Source organism: Gorilla gorilla, chromosome 7 (genome assembly GCF_029281585.2).
Source record: "Gorilla gorilla gorilla isolate KB3781 chromosome 7, NHGRI_mGorGor1-v2.1_pri, whole genome shotgun sequence".
Taxonomy (NCBI): Eukaryota; Metazoa; Chordata; class Mammalia; order Primates; family Hominidae; genus Gorilla; species Gorilla gorilla.
In genome coordinates, this window is record NC_073231.2 from 115385310 (window position 1) to 115397956 (window position 12647).

At 41.0% G+C, this 12647-nt stretch overlaps 1 protein-coding gene across 13 annotated transcripts in view; it reads right to left on the reverse strand.

The window, feature by feature from the left end:
• Nucleotides 1-5935: 5935 nt before the first annotated feature.
• Nucleotides 5936-12647, reverse strand: part of SYBU (syntabulin) — a 117233-nt gene continuing 110521 nt past the window's right edge. For all 13 annotated transcript variants that reach the window (XM_055347984.2, XM_055347985.2, XM_055347988.2 and 10 more), the window contains 3 exons: nt 11551-11754; nt 9619-9768; nt 5936-7764 (listed from right to left, as the gene is read on the reverse strand). In XM_055347984.2, coding sequence (XP_055203959.1) covers nt 6657-7764; nt 9619-9768; nt 11551-11754 — 1462 coding nt within the window. In that variant the 3' untranslated portion in view covers nt 5936-6656. The remainder of the gene's footprint in view (nt 7765-9618; nt 9769-11550; nt 11755-12647) is intronic.

Sequence of the window (12647 nt, forward strand, 5' to 3'; positions counted from 1 at the left end):
GGCCTAGAAAATAAATTGTGTACTTGATTAATGGAATGGAAAATAGCAACCTTAGAGAGGAGGTTATAATAGTGGTTAATCAACAGTCTATGTGGACTATGATTTCTAAGCCCTCTCTTGACGGAACTATGAGCCGCCAAAAAGCCTTTTAAAGTTTCTCCTAGTTCTTAATGAAGATAGCATTACAAATTATAGTAGATAATACCCATTTGTGTTTTCTAATAATTTAATAAATATGAAGAAAATTAGCTTGGTTTTTATTTTCATGTAAATGACAACTGTAGTTGAATATCAGTGCCATATAATTTCATATTTGCAGTTTATTTGGGTCAGATAAGGCAAAATGAAATGTGATTTATATTCACACAACTGCAGAAATAAGCCAGTTAGCTCACTTGATTGGGTCATAATTATAATGAGGTCAAGGCCACAGGTTCTATGCATGTGCAGATCAGTATCGTACCTAGAGTCCTTCCTGCTACAAACTGTCCCTGACCTTGTCAGTTATTAGCGAGTGTCTAGGATTTAGTTGAGAGAATGAATGGCACAGAAGAAAACATCTCCTTGTATAGAAAATTCAAAGGACATACTCTGATCAGTATGTTGACTTATTCTTGGAGCAATTTTGGCTCTTTATAAGATATTAACTACTGCCCATAATTAGTTTTATTTGTTAAAATATTCAAACCTTAATTTGAATTCTTATACAGCAATGCCATTTCCAAACCTGTTGACTATTCCTGAATAAACGCGGTGCTTACCTATTTTATGGAGAAAACACCATCGTCAGATATAGTGGCCTCTGAAATTAACTCAGCATTTTATTGCAGTGCTAAGTGAAGATGTGCATAAGAATATAGATATATTTAACTTGTCACATTTAAGTTTAAAATGTGAAAATACAAGTGCTTTTTTTGCTTTGTGACGCTCTGCAGCGCATCTGAACCTCGTAATTACCTAATCTGTCTTGATTAGAAGGAGCCCTTATGGAGTGAGACAGTGCATGGGTGATCATTTTTAAAACTTGTCCATGTACAGCTTCCAGTGGGAGATGTAAAAATTATTGTCAGCTTTCGTTTTTCATTTTCTGTATACAACCAACAAGCTAGAAATAATGTGCTGGTTCAGAAGAATTAAAGGTCAGTTTTAAATGCTAGCACCTATTGTTTACTGTAGAAAGTGAGGCTGGCAAACCATTTCAAACATTGTGAGCTACTTTAATTGCGAGGAAGGGGAGAGAGGGTCTTAACTGCACCATCAAATTAGAGAAGCCATGATACCTACCTTTAATATTCACAAGGGGAGTCAGACTTGATTTTATAATACATTGTCATCTTGTATGTATCATGATAGTCCCAGATAGTTACATGGCTTCTGTAATCTGAGGGAGAGAGAATGAGTCCTCTTCATGGTTAGACCAACAAAGCACTGGCAGACAAAATTTTGTAACAAAGGTTTAGAAAACAATTTTGTTAAGCATTCCTTATTTAGGGCAACAGAGAAACATATCTTCAGCATTAACCAGAGCAGTATTTCAAGTAACAGTTTTCATACATGAGATCTTACATGAACTGGAAGTTTTCAAAGAACCTGATATATAGGGAAATGACATGCAAGCTCTTCTCAGAAGTAATACCAGGACCCCCGCAGGGGGCCAGAGGGAGGCCAATGGCAGGGCTTCCCGCCTGTGCAGTCATTTGTATGTGTTTTATATATTGGAGTGTTTAAATGTCTAAAATACTTATTAAAGTTGTACATCTTTTAACAAACTTGAATGCTTACTAAAAATATTTCAACCTTCTAACAAAAAGTCTTCTAAGTAGAACTTAAACCTTTTTTAAATTTTAAAATTTTTTGAAGTTATTATTGTAACGATTAGTTATAACAATCATTATGATTGTGGGAAAATCAGTGGTCACAGCAGTGCATCCAGTGGGTTTAAAATAATTACCTGATATAAGCCTGTTTTATTCTAGTTGGACTTTCTAATTGTTTTTGTTCAGGACAATTGAGAGTTTGTTGACATTCTTTCAAGATTTGTTATAAACTATTAATTTCCTAGGCTACTGCCTCATTGTGCACATTTTGCTGGCAAGATTGGAAGGAAATAATATTTTTTCAAGTGCTCACTGACCCAAAATGGAAATGGGAAACTACCCCAAATCTTTTAAAATGAAAAACCCTCAAGAGGAAAACATATCAGACCCAACCACTACTTAGGCAGGGCAAAAGATTAATGCAAATCACAGTCTTCCTTTTTCTTCTGCCACAAATGTCAGAAACGCTTGGCATCTGAGTGCATGGCATTTTTTTCCCCTCTTTTCTGAACAGCTCAACTTGGAAAGGTCAACATATCCCTTTGGGAAAAATCTTTTCTTATAAATTGGAATGTTTGCACACATAACTGTAGGAAATGTTTAACATTTGCTTTGATGGGACAGCAATTTGTTCAATAGAGTGGAATTGTTCTCGTTTTTTTTCATTTTCCTGCCTGTTTGTACATCATAGGCACTCAAATTACTGAAAGCAACTTCGAGGCACTTCTTTCTATGGGATCAGATCATCCTGTCCACAAAACCAGCCAATGCCTTGGGCTTCCAAAAGGCAAACATGTTCCATCTTTTATTTACTCCAAGGGACTCATTTGTGAGAGACTGTTCTGAATAAAAGCAGTAATTTTCCACAGACTATACAGCTGAAACCCTAAAGAAGCAGGAGAGGGAGGGTGAGGGGGTGTCCAGTGTCTCCAATGGGTTGTTTGAATCTTTTGGTTTATGTAAAGGAGGATATAGGACATTAAGACAATAAAACTATTTGCTATTGGTGATCAGCTACATCCAGTCTGACAATTAATAAATATTTGTGGTTTGTGGAGAATTCTTTCTAACCAGAGCCTATCCTTTCCCTCCAACTTGAATTTATGGAGAACAATGCTGAGTTTGTGTAGTTGTATTTGTTTCTATGGAAACAAGCAAATACTCAAAACAGGCTTATAATCTTTTTAAAGTAAAAATGCTTTTAGCAATGACTTAAAATAAGCACAAGGAGGGACTTTAAGGAAGATACCAGTATCTAAGTATTGATCTGGGCTGGACTACAGGAAGGGACCTGAGTCAGCATGGCTCATTATTTCAGGACACTTCCGATTATTCACCTCCAGAAATAGTTTCCCTTCCATTTCAAACAAATCCTTCTACTGCTGACTAGAGCTGCAAGACATGTAAATACAAATGTGTGTGCTTGAGACACATGTGTATTCTAATAGGAATGTCCTATCAGATACAAACCATCTCTCCTCACACACACATTCCCATGCCCTGGATCCTATCCCTTCTTTTCAAAGGCTCTCCTTCAATTAATTTATATTTTTTTCTTATTTTTTCCCTGCTTAGTCATTAATTTGTTTTTCTTCATTGGCCTAATAACAAAAGCATACAAACGTGTTCTGTCTCTTCTCAATATTGAAAAATTAACCTTTGACCTTATATCTCCTTTTAACTACCACTCAATTTCCTATTCTCCTTAATTGTAAAACTTAATAAAACAAAAACATTCAGCAGCACATATTTCACTTTCTCGCTTCCATTCACTCTTCAACCTGCTCCAATTGGCCTTCCATCCCCATTTCTCCAAGGAATGATGTTGACACAGTCATTAAGACCTTGCTGTCAAAGCCGGTGAATATGTAACTATTCTCATATTAATCTCTTGGTGGGACTTCAACACAATTGACTGCTCCATTCTTCTTGAATTACTCTCTTCTCTTGGTTTTTATACTACTAATCACCTAGTTTTGCTCCTACATTTTGGGCTGTCATTTCTCTGGCTGTTTTGTTGGTTCTTCATCCTCCACCTCTATCTAAATATAGAAGTACCTCAGAAATCCATTTTTGACCTTTTTTCCTTCTCTACACTCTTCCTGGATGACCTCACTTGTTCCCATGTTTTTAATTACCACACAAATGCCAGAAAGGTTCAATGTTATAACTCTAGTCCTGACAGCTCCCTTGATTTTCACATTTATATATGCAGTTACTCTTGATATCTTCACATAGATGTTTTAATAGACATCTCAGTTTTATTTTTCCCAAACTGGTTTCTCTTGAACTCTTCCCATTCTGAGCAAATATGGCCGCCATTGATCCAATTGCTCAAGCCAAAAACCTGAGTCACCCTTATTTTTTTTCTTTTCCTTACTCCACATTTAATCCATCAGCAAATCACATTAGTTCTATCTTCAAGCTGTATCTGTAATTTTTCAACTTAAACTCTGTATCTACTTCCACCTCCAAATTGGCATCATCTCTCATCTGGACATTACAATAGACCCCTAAATGGTGTCCTTGAATAAACTGAAACCTCTACCATGGTTTATGTGGCCCCATATGAAGCAGCTTCTTGTCTACTCCAACTTTCTCCTTCCTTCTCACTCTGCTCCAGCCACACTGACTTCCAGGATGCTCCTGTCACACTCTGAGCCCTTTCTGTCTGACGGCCTTTGCATTTGTTCCTCTTGCTACAAGATTTTGTCCCATATTTTTGCATGATTGACTCTTTTTCATCCATTCCCACCAATGTTATTTCTTCAGAGATGTGTTCCTTACTTTCACCTCTGCCACACTTGGTCAAAATACCTTATTTCCTTTGAGGCATTTACCACTATCTGAAACCATCTTTTGTTTATTTGATGGCATGTTGTGTCCCTCACAGACACAGAACATAAGCTTCCTGAGGACAGAAACCTTTTCTGTCTCCTTCACTTTTTAAGACCCATCCTGGAAAGTGCCCAGTTAGCATCAGAGTACCTGGTAAGTATTTGCTGGATTAATTAATTCATTCAACAGCAATTTTTAGACTTCCCACTATGTGCCAGGTGCTGTACTAAGTTATTGTTAAATTTTAATTTATTTGTAGAAAATTAAAATATTTTAAAAATATTTTGTGGGTACCCAGTAGGTGTCTATATAGGGCTTATGAGCTATTTTGGTACAGGCATGCAATGTGTGTGCAACAGTCACATCATGGAAGATGGGGTATCCATCCCCTCAAGCATCCTTTGTGTTGAAACGATCCAATTACATTATTTTAATTATTTTAATATATGCAATTAAATTATTATTGATTATAGGTTCCCTGTTGTGCTATCAAATTCTAAGTCTTATTCTTTCATTTGTTCTAGGTTCTTGACATACAGCTGTGAACAAAACAGAACACAGATCCCTGCCCTCATGGAGCTAATGTCTCAGTGGGAAAGATGGGTAATAACCAAGGCATTGTAAGTAAAAGGGTGGTATATTTAAAGGTGTTAAGTGCTATGGAAGAAGAGTTTCTGGATGAGAACTTAGGGTATTATCCAGCCTCTTTATCCTCCCTTTGTGTGGCAAAGTAGAAAAGGCATTTGCTTTTGCAAACACTTGAAATCGTGGCTTCTGGAGATGAGCTCTGAGATCCTGAACACTTTTCCTCTTTGAGGCTTAGTTCCCTTATATGTGTAAAATACTAATCTCAAAATTTTGGTGTAAGCACTAGATGAACATAGATCAAATACCTTCTCATCCCTTCCCAGCCACCCACCCTCATCCTATCATTCTGGGGAAGGAAGCTATATGGCACTACCATATTCTCCCTCTCCTGAACACCTAGCATGCTTAGATCAACCCAATGTTCCTGAAAACACTCAAGATGTACTTACTGCATAAACATATGGACAAAATAGTGTATGGGCAATTTAAAAGTAAACAAATAAAGCTACTTTTATTCAGAAATGATGCTTTTTAAGTAAGGGTAGGAAATCTTCATTTTCTTTAATAACTAACTCTTTTTCCCTCTTCCTAATTTAATTCAATTTTTACAGACCCCCTATTGATAAAGATGTAAGATCTGCTATTCATTGTCTTTCTTATACATAGAAGTAAAATCACAGAAATAATTATTATTTTATGGGAGGATAAAACATTTATTTAAATGGAAACACTAATCTTTATTTTCATCATGCTGAAGTGTGTGGTTACAATTTCCAATAAAACACTATATATAATAAGCAAAATAAGTTAGTACATTGTAAACTTATGCACAGTTTCATCAATTAACAGTTTAAGAACAAACAAGCCATTTAAGACTTTGGAGCTACATTTAGTAAAAAATTGCAAACACTCAAATCTTATCAACCCCAACTAAGACAGTAAAGAGCTATTCAAGACTTCTTCAAACCAATTACACAAATACATGTTTATTTTTGGTTACAGTCCCCTGCTATGCACAAGACCATTGGAATGCTGGAACAATTACACATTTTAAAACGGCACAAAGCAAAGCAAGGAGATAACATGCCAGCCTTAGAGAAGCTGTCTTGAAAGTGCAAACTGCGTTTTCTCTTCCTGAACCACTAGGATAAGAACGGGTACCTCAGACGACACGGCAGGGTCATGAGCATGCTTTCTATACCCCACTGGTGGGACATTTACTGGAACCAGGTCTCCATGCCTTTGAAGATACCTCCGGTTTTAAACAGTGAACAGGCTTCAACTAAATATAGTGCAAATCAAATACCAAGGAGCAAAACGACAGAATAGAGACCGTCACAGATTGACTTCCTGTTTCTCTACCTGGCACAACCCACATGGGACACATTGGCACACGGTAACAACAACTTCTATTTAGGTTTTGATATGGAAGGCGGTGCGGCGGAGCGAATGCAGGGCAACCACGCAACAGCCCCTGAGCAAGGCCCCGATGTTATACACAGGATCCGTTCCCCCTCTCTGAGTACTGAATGCCCACAGAACCGTGGGGACCACGGGGGCAGCCACAGCCAGGAGATCCACCAGGAAGCTGCTGCTCCAGTACTGCCTCACGACGCCCCCGCGAGCCAGTGGGATGACACCATCCAACCTCTCTTCCACGCAGGCTGCAAAATCCAGCTCTCTCATGAGGCGGTTTGCATGAACTTCTGCATCCACATTGGCGTACGGGGTCTCCACGGGAGACAAAAGGATGGCTGAGTTTGGATTTCTTGGAGTTAAATCAACCACTAAGGCAGAGAGGGACTCTGGGAAGCTCTCCATCGAGTCTGGTTCAGACTCATCAGGGGACGCCAAGCTCGAGGGACAGGGGTCCTGGAGCTTCTGCAGCACACTCTGAATGAGCTCTGAGATGGCTGGGCTGTAGGGCACCACGTCGGTCTGAACGGCTCGCTCCACCACCACACTGCCCTCCTCCTGACCCATGACTATGGGCAGCAGCTCCAGGACGTTAGCCCCAGGGGTGGAATGCATAAGCTCCAGGTCACCAGATTCTGTGGCGGTGGCTGTCACTATCTCATCGAACAAATCTGTGCCGTCGGCTATGCTATCTCCTACCAGTAGCTCCCTGTCAGCCCCTTCCCCCGTGACCTGCTCTTCCAGAGATAACCCATCTGCCATTGTGTCAAGAGGGGGGTTGAGGGTTAAGCTCTTCTCTGGGGAATCACATGGAAAGTCTAGGCACAGTTCGTCCCTCAGAGAGCCACTGTGTGCCATCTCCATGCTCTGAAGGAGAGACTCCAGCTTCTTGTTTTGGATGTTTATGTCCACAAAATATTTCTGAATGCCTTTATCTTTATCAGCCAAGCTGCTCCGCATGGTTTCGATGACCTGTTTGAGCTGTTTAATCTCTTTCCTGGCTTCTTTGAGTGCCAACTGGGCCTCTACCCGGTGACACTCCTCCTCAATCCAGTCCTCTCGCATGCGGGCCAGCTGGGACTTAAGCTCCACGATTTCACTTTCCCTAGAGTGCCAAGACAAGCATGGTTAATTAAAAAAAAAAAAAAAAAGGAAAACTTTGAACTGGGCAACAGGCAGTTCTGGCACAGAGCCAAGAGCTCATACTCTTCCACTTGAAATACAGATGTGAAATCAGTTTTCAATGCGGGGAACTCAAGAGAACACAGAAAAACTTGAGAAAACACTCCAGCCTAAACTGAAAGAAGCAGTACATTTTCTCTTTGGCGGAGATTAGCTGTGAACTTTCTCTTTACTTGTAAAATGGCTAAAGTAATAATAGTAATCAGAATCAGAATCAAAATAGCTACCACAATTTTTTTTGAGTACTCATTATGGGTTGGATATTGCACTGTGTTACAAGTCTTATCTTCTACTCAATCCTTAATATTTGAAACTTTATTATTAGAACATCTTAGCATCTGTTAGCCTGTTTTTATCTCCATATCCTACCCTTTCCAAATGTCTATAGTTTGTGGAAGGCCAGTTCACTTTTAATTACCTATCTAAGACAGAAAGTAGACTGATAAGTTTTAGCCTTGCTAAATTGTTCATATGGTATTCCAATGATAAACATTTTTGAAATAATAAAATGCTACACGTGGCAGGGACTTTACATGATGACAAGCTGCTTATTCTGTCTCCTCTCAGGTAGGATAATATTGAATTCATCCTACACTAAGGAGAATCTACCCTATTTTTCAGATCCTTCACAGGACAACCCTATTTCAAGATCTTTGTATATAAATTCTTTCTTATATATAATTTTTTCATATTCAGTCCTTACATTCTCAGTGGATATGAAGATAGGGTAGTCAGGATCCTCATATATATGAAGAGACATCAATATTGCTCATTTAAGTTTAGGCTAGAATATTTTCCCAAGTTTTGCTGCATTCCCATTCCTTCCTCCCTTGAGTGCTCCAATCCTCCCATGGACTCTGCAAATCACAGACCAAACACTTCCAGACATAAGGTCTGACTCACCCCAGAGGAGAGTTTAGGTCTCAAGTCTATTTCAGATGATGAGCCAGATTAATTCGGAAGATGAAAAATTTCCCTTCCTCACAGTCTGCACCCTTACCTGCCCACAGTTTTAGCAACCAAGGTATTGAGTTTTCTTTATATCTCTGTGGCAGCAGAAGAGGAGGTTTGGGCTGATCAGGTAGCCCAGACTATTAGAGAATGCACATGCCACCCTCACCCTGAGCTCACAGCTACCCTGGTCAGAGCTTTCCTGGTCTGTTCCAAAATGTTCCAGGGGAAAATGATCAAGCAGAACAACTGGCCTGCTGCCCAGATGTCAAAAGTCTTCTCCCTCAGATAAGATCTCTTAAGCATGGGCTTTTTTTTTTTCAGCCTTAACACTTGGCCAAGAACAATGAGCCCCTTCCTTCGGCACAGAAATAGCATGCAGGAATCACAATGCACACAGATATCCATTCATGCACGGATATAAACAGGGCTTAATTGGTCCACGGTTGTGACCCATTCTGCTGGAAGTATGGGATTGTTCCCGCACGTGTTTTTGCCATTTAAAAATAGTCATGCACACACCCGATTATTTCACATCAAAGCTGTATACACTGCAAAACAACAACAACAACAACAACAAAACAAAAAAACAACAACAACGAAAAACAAAGGATCCCCTCTAACCTACGGGCCTCCCTGAACTCCTGAAACAGCCATATCACACAGAGTTATGAAATGACTCTTTTCAGAGGCTGACTTTAAAAATTTGACCAAAATTGAATACAATCATTTGTTGTTTTCTATCTTTCTATAGTTTGGATTCATGTTTCATTTTATGGAGAAAGAAGTTGTCCTACACCCCACCGTTCAAGGAAGGCAGATTCACCTTTCATGGAGTCGGCGCTCAGATTCCTTCAGCTTGGTTTTGAGGTGTCTCACTGTCACCTCTTTCTGCTGCAGTGGAGTCAAATACTGCTCTGGGTTTGGGGGTCTGACACCATGATTTTCACCACAAGACATGTACCTTCCAGAACGCCTGAAACAATCCAAGTAATGAAATGTTACTTTTTGCCGTTTCCTTTTCTATAAAAAGAAGAGTAACACAGAGTGTTATCAACTGAATGTCTGTGTCCCTCCAGAATTCATATGTTGAACTTCTTACCCCAATATGACGGTATTAGGTGGTGACGACTTTGGGAATTAGCCCATAAGGGTGAAGCCTTCATAAATGGGATTAATGCTCTTATAAAAGGAACCCCAGAGAGCTTTCTAGCTTTCTTTTTCCACCCTGTGAGGATACATTAAGAGGTCAGCAGTCTGCAGCCCAGAAGACAGCCCTTCCCAGAACCAGACCTTGCTGGCACCCTGATCTCAGACCTAAACCTACAGTATGTAGCCCATGGTTCTCGAAAGATTTGGACCAACATCTAGAGTACTTTGTTATAGCCACCCACATTGACCCAGACACAGCTAACAGCTTGAGAAGGAATGGTAGCTGTGTGCTGGGGTCTTAAACCTCAATAATGGGTGACCTCACTTCAGAAGGTGAGCTGTAATAGAATTGCCGATCTTAGGACTATTAATTACTTTGAAGATTGAAGGGGGTATTGGTGTATTTATGGAGAGAATAGGGACCGTGGAGGAGGAGAATTTTCTATGGCTTAGGAATGTTCTTATACAAAATAATGTACCATTGTCCAGGTGCCTGAGCTGTCAGTTCAGAGTAACATGCAGCCCAATGGGTGAGGGTCAGGGGATGGGCCTGGGCAGAAGAGAAGGAACCCAGCCAGAGGACCTAACTTTCTGCACAGTGTGCCACTGCCTAAAGATCCTGATGGCTATTTGCTGAATGCAAGTTGTTCTAAAATCAATCCCTGCTGTGAGTATGCCAGTTTGGAGGAAATGGAAAGATCCTTCTTCTGAAGGGAAGAAGTTTCTTCCTCTACTTAACTCTCCCCAGTGTGTTTTGTAAGACAGGCTCAATGTTTTACAAAACAGCCCTTGCTGGAATCTTGGCCCCTCTCAGGCCTGGCTGGGAGCTGGGAATCCCTGCTGTAAGAGAGCTGACTGACGAGAATAGGGATGCCCAGCAGGAAGAAGGCCGAAGGAGGAGGGTGGCCAGCCCCTTCCCTGACTCTGGACCCAGTCCCAGCCACTGTGCTGCCAGCTCCCTGAGCACCTGCCTGTCTCCAAGATGACCTGTGTCCATGCCCACCATCCAGTCCTCCTGTCGTGGCCTCTTTGGAAATGCAGTTCCTTCTTTCTGCGCCACACTCCCTACAATCTCATATGAATTAACTTGTTGCTTGCTCTTCAGACCTCAATTCCATTTCACTTTCTCAGGGAGGCCTCCCCTGATCGCTCCAGACTGAGTTGGACACCCTCCCCACCTTTCACACACCCCTGTAACAACAGGTGCCTACAGAATCATCTTAAGTTGTTTTTGTTTGTTTGTTTGTTTGAGATGGAGTCTTGCTCTGTTGCCCAGGCTGGAGTTCAGTGGCGTGATCTTGGTTCACTGGAACCTCTGTCTCCCAGGTTCAAGCAATTCTCCTGCCTCAGCCTCCTGCTGCCTCTGTGGCATTTTCTCTCCCTATTCAGGAACTGCTTAGATTGCTGTGCCTTGTTAGAAATTGTGGCTTGCGCTCTTTCTGCAGCAGCCCTTGAGGAATGAGCCAAATGTGGGAAAGAAAAATGCAGTGTCTTGTAGAATCAGGCAAGGGATCAAGAGTTGTATAACTTTTTTTTTTTCTTTTTTAAAGAAAAGCTTACCAAGTAGGACAAACTAAGATGCATGAATTAGGTGAGCAGGACTCACCTCATGATGGGGCTACAGTCGCTTCCTTTGTAGGAGCCTGAGTTGCTACTGCTTGGGGAAGAAGGTGCATAACTGGGATGGATATTGACAGGGCTCAGCTGATTCCTGCACAGCATGGACAGAAGGTCCTTTTCCCGCGGGGATGATGGGCTGCTGCCAGGCTTGTGTGACGAAGCTCCATTACTCCGCCCATGAGGACCTCGACTGGGAGAAAAGCATGAAAAATGTTAAAATTCTTGGGGCTACAGATGCCCAAGGGCTAATGTCTTACTCCTTAAATCTAAGGAAATCCAATTTATAGAGTTGAAAGGCGCAATACAATTATTCGTGTAGACTGTCCTTAGGAGCGGCCTTCTTCCCACCTGCCTGGTATTTTCTCTCCTTGTGACATCAGCACAAGCAACCTCTCCCTCTGTTGTTCTTTCAAATAGTTTCTGACCATAAAGCTTGTTTTGGATAACACCCAATAGCCTGCTAAGAACATACACAATGTAGAATATTGATTTAGCTCAGGTTTATTTTGGAGGCTGTTTTCAAGATATGGTTTTTGTTCTAGTCCACCTGTTTCAGTTTAGAAATATTTGCATTTGGTTCATGTCAGGGTAAGAAAATTAATGCGGTTCATTTGGAGGATGGGGGAAGGTGGTACCCCATATAGGAGGAGGAGAAAACAGGGCAAGATAAACAGAGCACACATAAATGCATCATTGGTAATTTTGATTACTTAAAATTTTTGTTTCATTTTTTTCTAGCCCCAGTGACTTAAGACAACCTTTGTCATTTAACTGCCGAAATACTGTAACAGCCCCATCTTGGTTCTCCTGCCTCTTGCCTTGCTCCCTCCAGTAGAAGGTTGGCTTGTGGCTGGAGTGGCCTTTCAAAATGGAATCTGATTCACTATCCTCCTCAAAGCCTTGCGATGGTCCCCCACTGCCTCCAGAACAAAGGCCAGCCTCCTTAAGATGGCTCACAAGGTCCAATCCCACTACTCCATCCAACCCCATCCTCCACCACTCCTCACTCCTCCCTCCTCCCTCTGTACTACAGCATTCCAAATCACTTACAGTTTCCTGAAGGATCCATGCTTGACCATCCTT